The 14,528-nt window shown below is 38.8% G+C and overlaps 3 protein-coding genes across 4 annotated transcripts in view; 2 read left to right on the top strand and 1 right to left on the bottom strand.

Annotated features, from left to right (window-relative positions):
- LOC137174877 (zinc finger protein 431-like) overlaps positions 1–14,528 on the bottom strand; it is a 101,308-nt gene that overhangs the window by 78,030 nt on the left and 8,750 nt on the right. The gene's annotated exons all lie outside the window — the stretch shown is intronic.
- Positions 192–4,288, top strand: znhit1 (zinc finger, HIT-type containing 1). Its single transcript, XM_067580425.1, has 6 exons — positions 192–429; positions 1,954–2,051; positions 2,270–2,345; positions 2,479–2,558; positions 2,661–2,830; positions 4,125–4,288. The coding sequence occupies exons 1-6, from the start codon at positions 405–407 to the stop codon at positions 4,144–4,146; spliced, it is 471 nt and encodes a 156-aa protein (XP_067436526.1). The 5' UTR covers positions 192–404; the 3' UTR covers positions 4,147–4,288.
- LOC137174898 (uncharacterized) lies at positions 6,794–13,492 on the top strand. Its single transcript, XM_067580423.1, has 5 exons — positions 6,794–6,996; positions 7,427–7,583; positions 8,240–8,416; positions 11,768–11,892; positions 12,537–13,492. The coding sequence occupies exons 2-5, from the start codon at positions 7,436–7,438 to the stop codon at positions 12,588–12,590; spliced, it is 504 nt and encodes a 167-aa protein (XP_067436524.1). The 5' UTR covers positions 6,794–6,996; positions 7,427–7,435; the 3' UTR covers positions 12,591–13,492.

Genomic DNA, 14,528 nt, shown 5'->3' with positions numbered 1-14,528 from the left:
ATCATATAACAATATGTATAAATTATTATTATTATTATTATTATTATTATTATTATTATTATTATTATTATTATTATTATTATAGTAAGACAATTATAGTATTTCACACTGGTGGTGCCGATAACATTTATCCACCAGGTGGCGACAAAGAGCAGCAAACGCGCTCATTTAATGGCGCCCTGTGGCTTTCCGTAGTAAAGAAAGTCACACTAGCAGCGATGTTCTGCCTCTTCAGATTCATGGAAATGTAAATAATGTAAATTCGTCATTTTTTAAAGTATATTTGACCCTCTGAGTTTTCCTGTGAGCAGGTCTGAATACAATTAGACCCGTTATCAAGAAAAAACGCGCGACTTTGGAGCTGTTATGTCCCTCTGCGGCTGCCGTAGACATCAACAACCAACATGGTGCTGGAAAAGAAAGCTTCCGGTGAGTTTTGTTTAATTTTAACCAAATTACACGTTGAAACGCGACTTTGCTGGTGATAAAGTAAAGCAGATGCGCGTTAAACCGCGTTATCTTTCACTTTTTTGTCCGCTTTCGTGAACCGTAGCGGCGGCTGCGGCTCCAGCTGACGACACAAGCAGAACCAGAACCAGATGCACGTTCACAAAGAGTCTGACTCCGGTTTATAATAATAATAATAATAACTTAATTCATATAGCAGCCTTAAAACAGAGTTCACAGACTAAACAAAGCCGGAAACTCAGAAGACAAAATAACAACAGAAACAAACAAACAAAAGCGAGAAAATGAGAAGATGAAGATAAAAGCAGAGAGATGATGAAAGATAAAGACAATAAAAACATTAAAAATGTAAATATAAATGAAGTTTAGTGTGTTTTACACAGAATAATAACAACAATAATCTTCAGGAATAATGTTTCTGTAACTGTAAACCGGAAGTAAACAGTGTAAAGAAGTGAAGAAGCTGAAATGCCATGTTTACATACATACAGTAGGTGTTAGTGTACAGTTTATACAGCCTGTTCAGATCTACACTAATAACAGTAGCAACAATTTGTATTTTAAACTAAACATATATAATTTATAAGCATGGGGGGCCTCGACCTCCCATCCTGTCTGTCAGGACGTCTGTGGTCCACAGACAGGTGGAGGCGGTCTGTCTGTCTGTCTGTCTGTCTGTCTGTCTGTCTGTCTGTCAGATCAGGTCTGCAGGTTGAGAGAAGATGAACCAGACGATGTGTCTTTAATATTGTGTAGCAGGCGTCCAGTGTGTGTTTGTCTCTGGTGGGTCTGTATGTAAACATCTGTCTGAGTCTCAGAGGATAATGAGGAGGGAGTCCAGATGTTTTTTGCTAACAGCTGGGACGTAAACATCATCCAGAATAAAGAATAAAACAGTTTGCAGTTGATGAAAACAGTCTCTAGGTGATGAGTATTCATGTAGAAGCAGATTCTGCCTCCCGTCGTTTCCCCCCGTTAACTCCGTTACGTGGTTCTCCCGGTGGATGCAGGATCCTGTCAGTGCCGGACTCACCGAGTCTGGTTTCAGATCCTGTTTGGTCTGTTGATGAGCAGCAGATGTTCAAACCCTGCTGAGCTGTTGAGGATCCAGCAGTTCTTCCCTGGTGACGATAAGAACTGAACCAGGTTCTTCTTGATAATAGTTACAGACAGACAGTAGAAATGTTCTGCTGTTGAATAAAATCCTGACTTCAGGAGACGGATCGCTCTGCAGTAAACAGTTTGTTTGTTTGAATCTGGATATTCTGATGAACTAACAGCCCGACGGATTCAACTTCACTTCATAACAAGTTGTTTATTCCTTCAGATGTTTGACAGAGTTTCAGGAGAAATATTCAATTTCTTAAAGTTTTTACAGCAAAGTTTGATTTGAGTTGAGGCGACACTAATCTACAGCTGATAAAAACTGATGTAAACACTCTCTCTCTGTCTGTTTGTTTGTTTGTTTGTTTGTTTGTTTGTCAGCTCGGGTGGAGGCGGGTCAGCGCAGAGTTTTGGATGAAGCCACCAGACAGAGGAGGCTGAGCAGACAGCTGGAGGCTCTGGAGAAAGACAACTTCCAGGTGAGTCTGTCAGTCTTCCTCCAGATGTTTCTGTATCTTTATTGATTATTGATCAGATAGTTAAAGTGAATCAAAGTGAAGATGTGACGTCTCTGAACTCAAGGTTCACTTACTCAGAGCTTTCACCTGCATCTCTCTGTCTTCTTTGTGTGAACTTTAAAGGCCCATTTCATCCATGTTGACATCTTGTTGTTGTTGTTGTTGTTTTGTGTCTCCAGGACGACCCTCTGTCCTCCCTCCCTCCCCCAGGTCCTACTGCCCGCCTGCCTGCGTTCAGTGAGACAGAAGAACCCGGTGAGACGCAAAAGATCCTGATTTAACAGATTCCTGTTTGTCTTCATCAGCTCCTCGTCTTCCTCGTTTGAGCGTCACATGATTACTGAAGTTTTCTGTGTGTGTGTGTGTGTGTGTGTGTGTTTGCATCCAGAGAAGAAGAAGAGGAAGACGAGGGGCGATCACTTCAAGCAGCGTTTCAGGAAGAACTTCACGACGCTGCTGGAGGAGGAGGTGAGTCACACGTCGCCGCCGCTGCTCTTTACCCGCCGTCTCATTGGCTGAGAGGCTCTGCTGTCAGCTGACCTCCTCCCTCCTCTGCTCTCTGATTGGCAGAACCTGTCGGAGAAGCCGGAGCCTAACTACCTGTCTGCGGCGGCTCCGCCCTCCTCGCTGCCCCCCCGACACTTCTGCTGCGTCTGCGGTTTCCCTTCGCACTACACCTGCACCACCTGCGGGGGGCGTTACTGCAGCAGCAAGTGTCTGTGCACACACAGAGAGACCAGGTACACACACACACACACACACACACACACACACACACACACACACACACATACACACACACACATACACACACACACACACACACACACACATACACACACACACACACACACACACACACACACACATACACACACACACACACACACACACACACACACACACACAGAGACACACACACACACACACACACACAGACACACACACACACACACACAGACACACACACACACACACAGACGAGGTACACACACACACACACACACACAGAGACACACACACACACACAGACGAGGTACACACACACACACACACACACACACACACACACAGACGAGGTACACACACACACACACACACACACACAGAGACCAGGTACACACACACACACACACACACACACACACACACACACACACACAGAGACCAGGTACACACACACACAGACGAGGCACGCACACACACACACACACACAGAGATGAGGTACACACACACACACACACAGACGAGGCACACACACACACACACAGACGAAGTACACACACACACACACACACACATACGAGGTACACACACACACACACACAGACGAGGTACACACACACACACACACACACACACACACAGATGAGGTACACACACACACACACACACACAGACCAGGTACACACACACACACACACACACACACACAGAGAGACCAGGTACACACACACACACACACACACACACACACACAGTAAAGTAGGATACATGTGTGTGACAGGATCTGGTTAAAACATGTAATCAATAACTAATCCAAGTATCAGAATATTAAAGTAACGTAGTTAAAATGACTTTTACTTCATCGTCAAGACAACAGAACAGTGAACAGCAGGTGGCAGCACAGTCACAGATTTATTTAAACTATTGATTAGCAAATATCCAGAAATGGTCGTTGTAACTTCTCAGAGTCAAATGTTACGTCGTCACATGTTTGTTTTGTCCAAACACAAAAATAATCAGTTTAATCTGATGGACGACAAAATCTGAAACAAGCACATTTTGGCCTTTTTGTTTAAATAAAAAAAGAATAAAAAACAATTAATCAAAATATGTGTCGATTAATTTTTCCGATGATCAACCAGTTATCCCAACTATAATATGTATAATTATATTATGTATATTATTTAATATGTATTATTATATTATGTATATTATTTAATAAGTATATATATATAATAAGTGTTATTGTCAGTTTGCAGGAGTCGGTGTATTTAGTTGTTCAGTGTGTCTCCTCTGTGTGTCTGCAGGTGTTTGAAGTGGACGCTGTAACTGTCACCATGGTGACGGTGATGATGATGACGATGATGATGATGGGATGAAGAAGCTGTGGATGTGTGTCACATGTTGTTGTTTTGTAAATAATGAAAACTGTTTATTTTATTGATGTTTTATTAAAGAAGCTGATAGTGAACCTTCCTGTCTGTGTTTCTGTCTGATCCAACTGAAAATGATTAACTTTTAATCATTAATACAGTAATTAATACATTAATTACATTAATTACATTAATTACATTAATTACATTACAGTGTCTCAGTGTTTCCACCAAAACAAGCAGCTAAACGAGGCTGAAAAGCTTCATGAAGCCGCAGAGTTCATCATAAACACAATAACTGGATTTATGATCAGATCTGTCTGAATATTAAAACCTGCACATTCTCAGATTATTGTCTTTTAAACTAGTCGAACATTTTCAGACTTTGATCTTCAGATCACTATTTACCGTTTTATGGGATATCAGGTTATATTTGATCAAGACTAGAGTCGTAACACGTGTTTGTGGTCGTTTTACGTCTTTGTAGTAGTTTTGTGTCTCTATAGTAGTTTTAATTCATTAATTAATTTCCTTTTATTTCATAGGGACAATGCAATATAACATATTTCCAATACAGAGCATGAAACTGATGAACTGCACAGAGAGTTTATAGCTATTGCTAATTTTCAACTCTTGTCCCTAGTTGTGCGTTACATATACAGTGTAATTAAAATATACAGCTTTCATCATCACAAAAACCACAGTGCACTACAGATATGGAAGTACAATAAAATACACACACTGAATTACACTGATTGTGATGCACAGTTTGAAAGAAAAAAAGAAAATATACAATCAGCTAAAAATGGGTTTGCTTTTAGCCAACACTTAACCTCTGTTGTAAAAGATTTTATATTTAATTTGATTTTGTGTCTCTTTGTAGTAGTTTTGTGTCTCTTTGTAGTAGTTTTGTCTCTTTGAAGTAGTTTTGTGTCTCTTTGTAGTAGTTTTGTGTCTCTTTGAAGTAGTTTTGTGTCTCTGTAGTAGTTTTGTGTCTCTTTGTAGTAGTTTTGTGTGACTTTGTAGTAGTTTTGTGTCTCTTTGTAGTAGTTTTGTGTCTCTGTAGTAGTTTTGTGTCTCTCTGTAGTAGTTTTGTGTCTCTTTGTAGTAGTTTTGTGTCTCTGTAGTAGTTTTGTGTCTCTTTGTAGTAGTTTTGTGTCTCTCTGTAGTAGTTTTGTGTCTCTTTGTAGTAGTTTTGTGTCTCTGTAGTAGTTTTGTGTCTCTCTGTAGTAGTTTTGTGTCTCTTTATAGTAGTTTTGTATCTCTGTAGTAGTTTTGTGTCTCTTTGTTGTAGTTTTGAGTCTCTCTGTAGTAGTTTTGTGTCTCTCTGTAGTAGTTTTGTGTCTCTCTGTAGTAGTTTTGTGTCTCTTTGTAGTAGTTTTGTGTCTCTGTAGTAGTTTTGTGTCTCTGTTGTAGTTTTGAGTCTCTCTGTAGTAGTTTTGTGTCTCTTTGTTGTAGTTTTGAGTCTCTTTGTAGTAGTTTTGAGTCTCTTTGTTGTAGTTTTGAGTCTCTCTGTAGTAGTTTTGTGTCTCTCTGTAGTAGTTTTGTGTCTCTCTGTAGTAGTTTTGTGTCTCTTTGTAGTAGTTTTGTGTCTCTGTAGTAGTTTTGTGTCTCTGTTGTAGTTTTGAGTCTCTCTGTAGTAGTTTTGTGTCTCTTTGTTGTAGTTTTGAGTCTCTTTGTAGTAGTTTTGAGTCTCTTTGTCGTAGTTTTGTGTCTCTTTTTTGTAGTTTTGAGTCTCTTTGTAGTATTTTTGTGTCTCTTTGTTGTAGTTTTGAGTCTCTTTGTAGTAGTTTTGTGTCTCTGTAGTAGTTTTGTGTCTCTTTGTTGTAGTTTTGAGTCTCTCTGTAGTAGTTTTGTGTCTCTTTGTTGTAGTTTTGAGTCTCTTTGTAGTAGTTTTGTGTCTCTTTGTTGTAGTTTTGTGTCTCTTTGTAGTAGTTTTGAGTCTCTTTGTTGTAGTTTTGAGTCTCTCTGTAGTAGTTTTGTGTCTCTTTGTTGTAGTTTTGAGTCTCTTTGTAGTAGTTTTGAGTCTCTTTGTAGTAGTTTTGTGTCTTTGTTGTAGTTTTGTGTCTCTTTGTTGTAGTTTTGAGTCTCTCTGTAGTAGTTTTGTGTCTCTCTGTAGTAGGTTTGTGTCTCTGTAGTAGTTTTGTGTCTCTTTGTAGTAGTTTTGTGTCTCTGTAGTAGTTTTGTGGACCAAACGACTACAATATTCAAAACAAGACAACACAAATGAATGAACTATTAAATGAATGTATTATTCATTATAATGAATGAATTCATGTCTGACTAGTGAAGCCTTGCACAGAGATTGTGTGTGTGTGTGTGTGTGTGTGTGTGTGTGTGTGTGTGCGTATGTGTGTATGTGTGTGTGGGTTAAAAGTCCAGCTGACTCTCTCTTTTCCTTCCTGGTATCCATGGCAACCATGTCATAAAAATGTCAATAATTAATGTGGACTTTTGAGTCATGGGTGCTTTGCATGAATGAAGTTTTCTCTTCAAACCTGAGTCTGGTTCACAAACACGCACACACACGCACACACACACACACACACTTTGTTGTAACAGTGTGTGTGTGTGTGTGTGTGTGTGTGTGTGTGTGTGTGTGTGTGTGGCACAGACTTTGTCCCAGCCGCAGGAAGTCGTTGTTCTGTCGACGCCACGAGGAGCCGAGGAGATGCAGCTTCAAACCGGTCAGTGAGTGCAAACTGGGAAGACTGGGAGGACAGGTGATGCTTCCTGTTGTCCTGTGAAGCGACGGCACCGGTCAGTGGGTACACCTGAACGCTCTCAGAGAACCGAGGTTACAAAGGTAATCTGATCTCTTCTCTTGTTCACCTGTGACATGAAATAACAAAACAGGAACTAGTTTCTGAGATAATCTGTAAACACAATTTAATGTGAATGAAAATGAGGTTAATGTAAACGAACATCTCTCTTCTCATAGAATATCTGTCTGAAGTTCATCTCCTGCAGCTTCTAACAAGTTCAGACTCCTCTGGAGCTCCTGAGACACGAGTGATTTCCTTAATAGAGAAAGTTGATCAAACGCTTTAACTCCTCATCCTGAAACTAGAATCAAAAACACGTCACTCTGGAGTATTTTTGGGCAGTTAGTGGTCGTTTCCTGCTCTGATCTACATTTCTAACGTCTGCAGGTTGGAGTGATGAGTTCAGGGGTCACATCACACTGTCAGGATGTTACAGTTCTCTGAATAACAGATTAGCTCCTCCCACTGCAGGTGTTCATCATGAAGTCTTCATCACCACCTTCATCATCACCTCCATCATCAGTAACATCTACCTCAGTGACGGAGCCTCCGTCCTCCTCATCGTCTCCTCCTCCTCCTCTTCCCCATTTGTCTCTGCGAAGTCCACAACTGCAAGCAGAGTTTCTAGGTGAAAATCCATCTCCTGCTCCGTCTCACATCGTCTCTCTTCACATAAATAGATTAAACTACCACAAACAGATTCAAAACCACCACAAAGAGACAAAAATGACCACAGAGAAACACGAAATGACCGCAGACTGACAAAAAACAACTGCAAAGAGACGCTAAACTAGCACAAGGACACAAGACGACTGCAAAGAGACACATAGCGACTGCAAAGAGACACGTAGCATCTACAAAGAGACGCGTAGCGACTGCAAAGAGACGCGTAGCATCTACAAAGAGACGCGTAGCGACTGCAAAGAGACGCGTAGCGACTGCAAAGAGACACGTAGCATCTACAAAGAGACGCGTAGCGACTGCAAAGAGACGCGTAGCGACTGCAAAGAGACACGTAGCATCTACAAAGAGACGCGTAGCGACTGCAAAGAGACGCGTAGCATCTACAAAGAGACGCGTAGCGACTGCAAAGAGACGCGTAGCGACTGCAAAGAGACGCGTAGCATCTACAAAGAGACGCGTAGCGACTACAAAGAGACGCCTAGCGACTGCAAAGAGACGCGTAGCATCTACAAAGAGATGCATAGCGACTGCAAAGAGACAAAAAATGACCACAGAGACATGAAATCCGTCATCATCTCATCTTTGTCTTTTTGTTTTCAGAACGTCAGAACAAATTTCAGTTTAACAGTGAATTCAGTGAATCCAGTGTCGTCTCCTCTGCGGCCTCCCCCTCCTCCTCCACCTCCCCCACCTCCTCCCGTCTGCCCTCCCCTTCCAGTCCCATTCCCTCTTCTCCCCCCTGGAGCCCCTCTTCTCCCTGCGGCGACAGCAGACCAGGTGAGCTGGACGTATCGAACATAAAGTCAATTTAATGTCACATTTAAAGAAACGGTTCAGATCCTAGTAAACAGTTCTGAACAGTGTGTACTTCATACTAACCGTATACAGTGTGTACTTCATACTAACCGTATACAGTGTGTACTTCATACTAACAGGAAGTATTCAGATCCTTTACTGCAGTAAAAGTACCAATACAACAATGTAAAAATACTTCATTAGAAGTAAAAGTCCTGCATGAAAAATCTTACTTAAAGTTATTACAACTTGTATTATATGATGATTTTAGCGCCCTCTGTGGAATAAGCGTGTGCATTTGTTTTAGAAGCGAGTGAAAGAAAGACGCTACTTAGTTTTAACACTGTTTTTCTTTTTTAAACATCCGCTTGCACAGCGATGAGATAATGTATGTTTGTTACTGTGTGAGATTAATAAATATAATATGATGATGAAGCAAAGTTTGTTTACCGTTCATACAGCGAGGTTTCATGTAAGGCTGCATTCACACCAATTCCAGCGATGTGGCACCTTCCTGCAGGGTTGTGTGGAGGAAACAATCAGAAAATAACATTTCTTTCTTTTCTTTTTATTTTATTTCATAGGGACGATGCAATTGAACATATTTCCAATACAGAGCATGAAACTGATGAACTGCACAGAGAGTTTATAGCTATTGCTAATTTTCAGCTCTTGTCCCTAGTTGGGCGTTACATATACAGTGTAATTAAAATATACAGCTTTCATCATCATAAAAACCACAGGGCACTACAGATATGGAAGTACAATAAAATACACACACTGAATTACACTGATTGTGATGTACAGTTTGAAAAAAAAAAAATTAACAATACAATACTATTAGCTAAAAATGGATACAGCTCTGGTTTGCTTTTAGCTAACACTTCACCTCTGTTGTAAAAGATTTTATATCTGAAATTAATTTGATTTCAGTTGGTAATGTGTTCACAGTCCTGTATGGATTTAGATCTATGATATGGTATTCTACAGTTGCCATTCACCATGCTGCTAGTTACTTTGGTACTGTCTTGTCTTTGGCTCGGGGGATAAACTACTGATACATTTGAAAACTAATTTAAGAAAACATAAATGAGTAAAGCTCTCAAAACTAAGTAGATTGTATATTTCAGTATGTGACAGTGATGCCACCGAACAGGCTTTTTGTCCATTATTTTTAGTGCCTGATTGTATGAGGATGTGAGGACGAGGATACTGTCATACAACACGAAACACGAGAGAAAATCACAGCGTCCATAAATAACTGAGCTGCCTGAGTTGGTACCAATACATCAGTGTTAAAGTACTCCATATAAAGTAAAAGTCATGAAAAATCCTACTACAGTAAAAGTACATAAGTATTATGAGCTTGATGTAGTTAAAGTATTGCAGTAAAAGTACATAAGTATTATGGGCTTGATGTAGTTAAAGTATTGCAGTAAAAGTACATAAGTATTATGGGCTTGATGTAGTTAAAGTATTGCAGTAAAAGTACATAAGTATTATGGGCTTGATGTAGTTAAAGTATTGCAGTAAAAGTACATAAGTATTATGGGCTTGATGTAGTTAAAGTATTGCAGTAAAAGTACATAAGTATTATGGGCTTGATGTAGTTAAAGTATTGCAGTAAAAGTACATAAGTATTATGGGCTTGATGTAGTTAAAGTATTGCAGTAAAAGTACATAAGTATTATGAGCTTGATGTAGTTAAAGTATTGCAGTAAAAGTACATAAGTATTATGAGCTTGATGTAGTTAAAGTATTGCAGTAAAAGTACATAAGTATTATGAGCTTGATGTAGTTAAAGTATTGCAGTAAAAGTAGTGGTTTGGTCCCTCTGACTGATATATTATTATATATGACATCATTAGATTATTAATAGTGAAGCATCAGTGTTAGAGCAGCATGTTACTGTTGTAGCTGCTGGAGGTGGAGCTAGTTTACACTACTTTATATACAGTTAGCTAGTTTGGTCCAGTGGTTCCCAACCTAGGGGTCGGGCCCCTCCAAAGGGTCAGCAGATAAATCTGAGGGGTGGTGAGATGATTAATGGGAGAGGAAAGAAGAAAAAACAAAGTTCTGATACACAAATCTGTTTTCAGTTTTTGGACTTTTTCTCTAATCTTTGATTTTTGCTGAAATATTGGATCATTTGAACATTTATTGAAATGAAAGCATGTGAGAAGTTTAGAGGGAAAAATCACTATTTGGTGGAGCTGTTAACAACTCATAGACATGTGAAATGTGACCCCGACTACACACTGCTTTTTGTAAGACGTCAAAAGACAAAAAGGTTGGAAACCACTGGTTTCATCTTTAACAATGTGTTGTATTTTAAAAGCTTGTTATATTATCCATTGTGTCAAATCTTCATCTGAAAAGTAACTAAAGCTGTCAAATAAATGTAGTGGAGTAGAAAGTACAATATTTCCCTCTGACATGTAGAAAGTAGCATCACATGGAAATACTCAAGTAACGTACAAGTACCTCAGAGTACTGTACTTCAGTAAATGTATTTAGTTACTTTCCATCACTGTTTGGATGGAAATGGTTCTGTACAGAGAATACAGAGGGACTTTAAAGCATTAGATTTATTTATTTTTATTACATTTCTTATTTTGAAAATACCATTAAACTCATATCATCTGTTGTAACTTGCTCAAAATGTGATCACTTCTCACCACATTTACAGTTTTTATTACGTTTAGTTTCTACATTACCCTGATGACACCCTTATATACTGTTCATATTCTGACCCATCATACTCTCATAATTAGTCTCTATAGCAAATTTATGAACCATAAATCTATTTACTATTCATAAATACCTCATCAGTCATCAATAAATGGGTGATTAATCCTTGATGAAGCTTTCAGAGAGCAGAGTTTAGAAAAAAACATTCACAGTCACTATATGATACTTGAGACAGGAGAACATTTTTGAATAAATACGAGTCAAATTTAACCTGGAACACTTCACAATAATATATTAATAATAATCTTTGTATATTCTGGGTAAATTTAGGAAATGTCATAAAATTTCAGGCTAAAAAATGGAGTTCAGGTTGTTTTTACTGCTCTCAAATGTAAAAATGGGTAAAATTTGACCTGAACAGTGTGTACAGGTTAATGTGGTAAATGTGCTTAGTTATTAGGGGACTTTGTGAGGTTCATAAATGTTGTTTGTTTGTTGGTTTGGCATTTAAAGGGTTAACATGACTCCTGAATGAAACATTTTATGTTTTGGTGGTTTAAACATTTGGCTGATCGGCTGCAGGTTTGGAGGAAATCAAATGTTTGAAGTGATGATTTATTTCTTTATTCTGTTTGCGTTCAGTCCGTCTGTCGCTGTCGAGCCCCGAGCTCCTGTCCGAGCTGAAAGAGTCCAGGACACGCCCCCTCCGACATGTCCCCGCCCACAACGGACTGACCACCGTCTTCTCCGGACGAGGACGAGGACAGGTGAGCAGAGACAAACACATGAGAACAGACAGGTTTCCATCCACTGTGTGTGAATATCAGCAGATAAACGGCTGGTGGCGTTGCAGAAGGAGATGACGTCATTATAAGAGCGACAGTCAAAGCTCAAACGATGGAAATGTGACGTTTCTGTTAGTTTCATGTATTGATGTGAGGAAGGTTACAGGCTCCTCATCATCGCTCCACACAGATCTGATGTTTTCAGCTCTTCACATGATTCAGATACATCATCATCGTCTGTTTCTGTTGCACTTCAAGTACGTTTCCATCCAACATTTTCAGGCTTTGCTTAAAAAAAAACGGAGCAGGAATCAAAATATTCCCAAAAATTTTTATGCTTTGCTGATGTGTGAGAGTAAAACCAACCAGAACAGCAGTGGATGGAAACATTTTATTTAGATTTTCGCCACATTTGGATGAAAACTTGGCTTTTGTCTCATTTTTTAAATTTTATTTGATTGAAAAACAAACTTTTCTACCACACAACTACTTTCAGACAACAGGAAACTCTTATTTGTGATATTTAAATTTTTTTTGAATTTCATCAAATTTTTTTTAATGTGCAGATTGAAACAGGAAACGCACCTAAAGACAGAATGATGTTAATCTTCAATCTTCTCCTTCAGGCCTCTGGTCCCGCCCCCTCCACACAACCGGCCAATCAGAAGACTTCACCCTGACTTTTATCAGCACTGGACTCTGCTGTTCTTTAACTAATTACACTTTAATGGTTGTTTTCACTTTCAAACTGAACATGAACACAGAAACTGGACGTCTTCCTGTAGATGCTGATCTACTACGCAACCAGAACCACTGTGTCTCCGCAGCTGTCAGTGTCTGCGTCTACTCTGGAGTATTCAGTCCTTTAATCGCCAACCAGTTTGTTAATGGATTAATCACTTTGAGTCACTGTTTAAGAAAAAAATGTCTAAATTCTCTGATTGCAGCTTCTTAAATGTGAATATTTTTCATCTTTCTATCCTCTCTGACAGTAAACTGAATATTTTTGTGTTGTGGACAAAACAAGACAAACATGACGTCATCTTGTACTTTGGGGAACGCTGATTGACATTTTTCACCATTTTCTGACATTTTATGGACCAAACAAATAAAATAATTGACGGATTAATCAGTGTTAGTATGATTTTTATCTGACCCTATGTATTTTACTGATTTTGGGTGTTGGACATGTGACATAAACATTAGGTAATATCGTATGGCCCTTCGGGGAGACCTTAGAGATACAAACAATGGATCCATGGTCAAGTTTGGAACTGATGTTCCAGATGTGGTATGTTGTGACACATAATATGTTGTGAGGTAGCTGTCAATTACTTGATTGGATGGCTCCCAACTGACCTAGTGCCCATGGAAAACCTATGTTATTCATGTGATAAGATACAGATGTGTAACCCTATATAAGCTATGCACCGACAGGGGTACGGTGCCCAGACCATCTTTGTACATGGAATGGACCCGATGGCCATCGTCTAATAAACGTCTACAAAATAAGAACTTCGCCAGCTCTTCCTTTGAACGATATCATCACACATCCTTCCTTTCAATCAGTGAGGAAAATAATAGTTGCAGCTCTATACTGAATGTTCACATTGTTTATACATCTTCTTCAGGACACTTTTTATGTGATCAATGATTTATTGAAAGTATCACACTACTGCAATAACCTCAAGCTTCTGTGTGTTGATGACCTGCTATGAAACATACAGTCATACTTCTGCGGTTACTTTGGTGAAACTAATGTGTAATAAATAACACGTTACTCTACACAGACAACTGCAAAGTAACTTGTAATTTGCAATATAACTTGCCCAACACTGAAGAATATATATATACATATATAAACTATACACATCTATCACACATACAGATACGACCTGCAGTGATAATACACACATGGTACTAAAATAATATACTGCACACAAAGAAAACAGTGGTATAAATTCTTATTGCACAAGAGTGGAACACGAGATAAATATGATGATAAATGACAAAATGCTAAATAAATGAATAAATAAGACATGTATTGAATATAGTATGAAATATTCATAAAATATGTCAGTTAGTCAGAGGTTGTCAGTTTACTCAATGATAGAAAAGGGGCCCATTATGGGAAATGGTTGGGAACCACTGACTGATATTATATGTATTGTTTTACTTTATCTTTAAATTATTCTTACCTTGTTGTGATTGTATATTGTGTATTTCATTGAAGATGAATGGTAAAGTACAGTTTTTAAATTATAATGTTTTAATACACTGCAACATTAAGTTGAAAATATATATATTTAATATTTTCTATTTAAGTACATTACAATTGTAGCACTTCTGTACTTTTCTATCATTGTTATAGTTGTTCTTTATTCTGTCAACGAGCTGGGGGAGCTGAGCAGGTGGACCCAAACGCAGAGATGGTAGACAGGAACAAACCAGAACACAGGAGACACAGGAACATCGAACAAAAGCAGACGCCTCGACAAAGACCGAACTGAAAACTGGACTTTAAATACACAGGGAGTGATTGCCAATGAAACACAGGTGAGACACATGAAAGAATCAAACACAGGAAGTAAAGTTACCAGACACAAGGAGGAAATATT

This window comes from Thunnus thynnus, chromosome 22 (assembly GCF_963924715.1).
Source record: "Thunnus thynnus chromosome 22, fThuThy2.1, whole genome shotgun sequence".
NCBI lineage: Eukaryota > Metazoa > Chordata > Actinopteri > Scombriformes > Scombridae > Thunnus > Thunnus thynnus.
Note: the sequence above shows the minus strand (reverse complement) of the source record. Positions and strands in the feature narration are given on the sequence as shown.

Bases quoted from the DNA above. Each gene is read 5' to 3' on its own strand.
- znhit1 (XM_067580425.1), top strand. From the start codon at position 405: ATGGTGCTGGAAAAGAAAGCTTCCG. The intron at 2,052-2,269 runs GTGAGTCTGTCA...TTGTGTCTCCAG, and splicing joins TGGAGAAAGACAACTTCCAG to GACGACCCTCTGTCCTCCCT. The intron at 2,346-2,478 runs GTGAGACGCAAA...GTTTGCATCCAG, and splicing joins CAGTGAGACAGAAGAACCCG to AGAAGAAGAAGAGGAAGACG.
- LOC137174898 (XM_067580423.1), top strand. From the start codon at position 7,436: ATGAAGTCTTCATCACCACCTTCATCATCACCTCCATCATCAGTAACA. The intron at 7,584-8,239 runs GTGAAAATCCAT...TTTTGTTTTCAG, and splicing joins ACTGCAAGCAGAGTTTCTAG to AACGTCAGAACAAATTTCAG. The intron at 11,893-12,536 runs GTGAGCAGAGAC...CTTCTCCTTCAG, and splicing joins CCGGACGAGGACGAGGACAG to GCCTCTGGTCCCGCCCCCTC.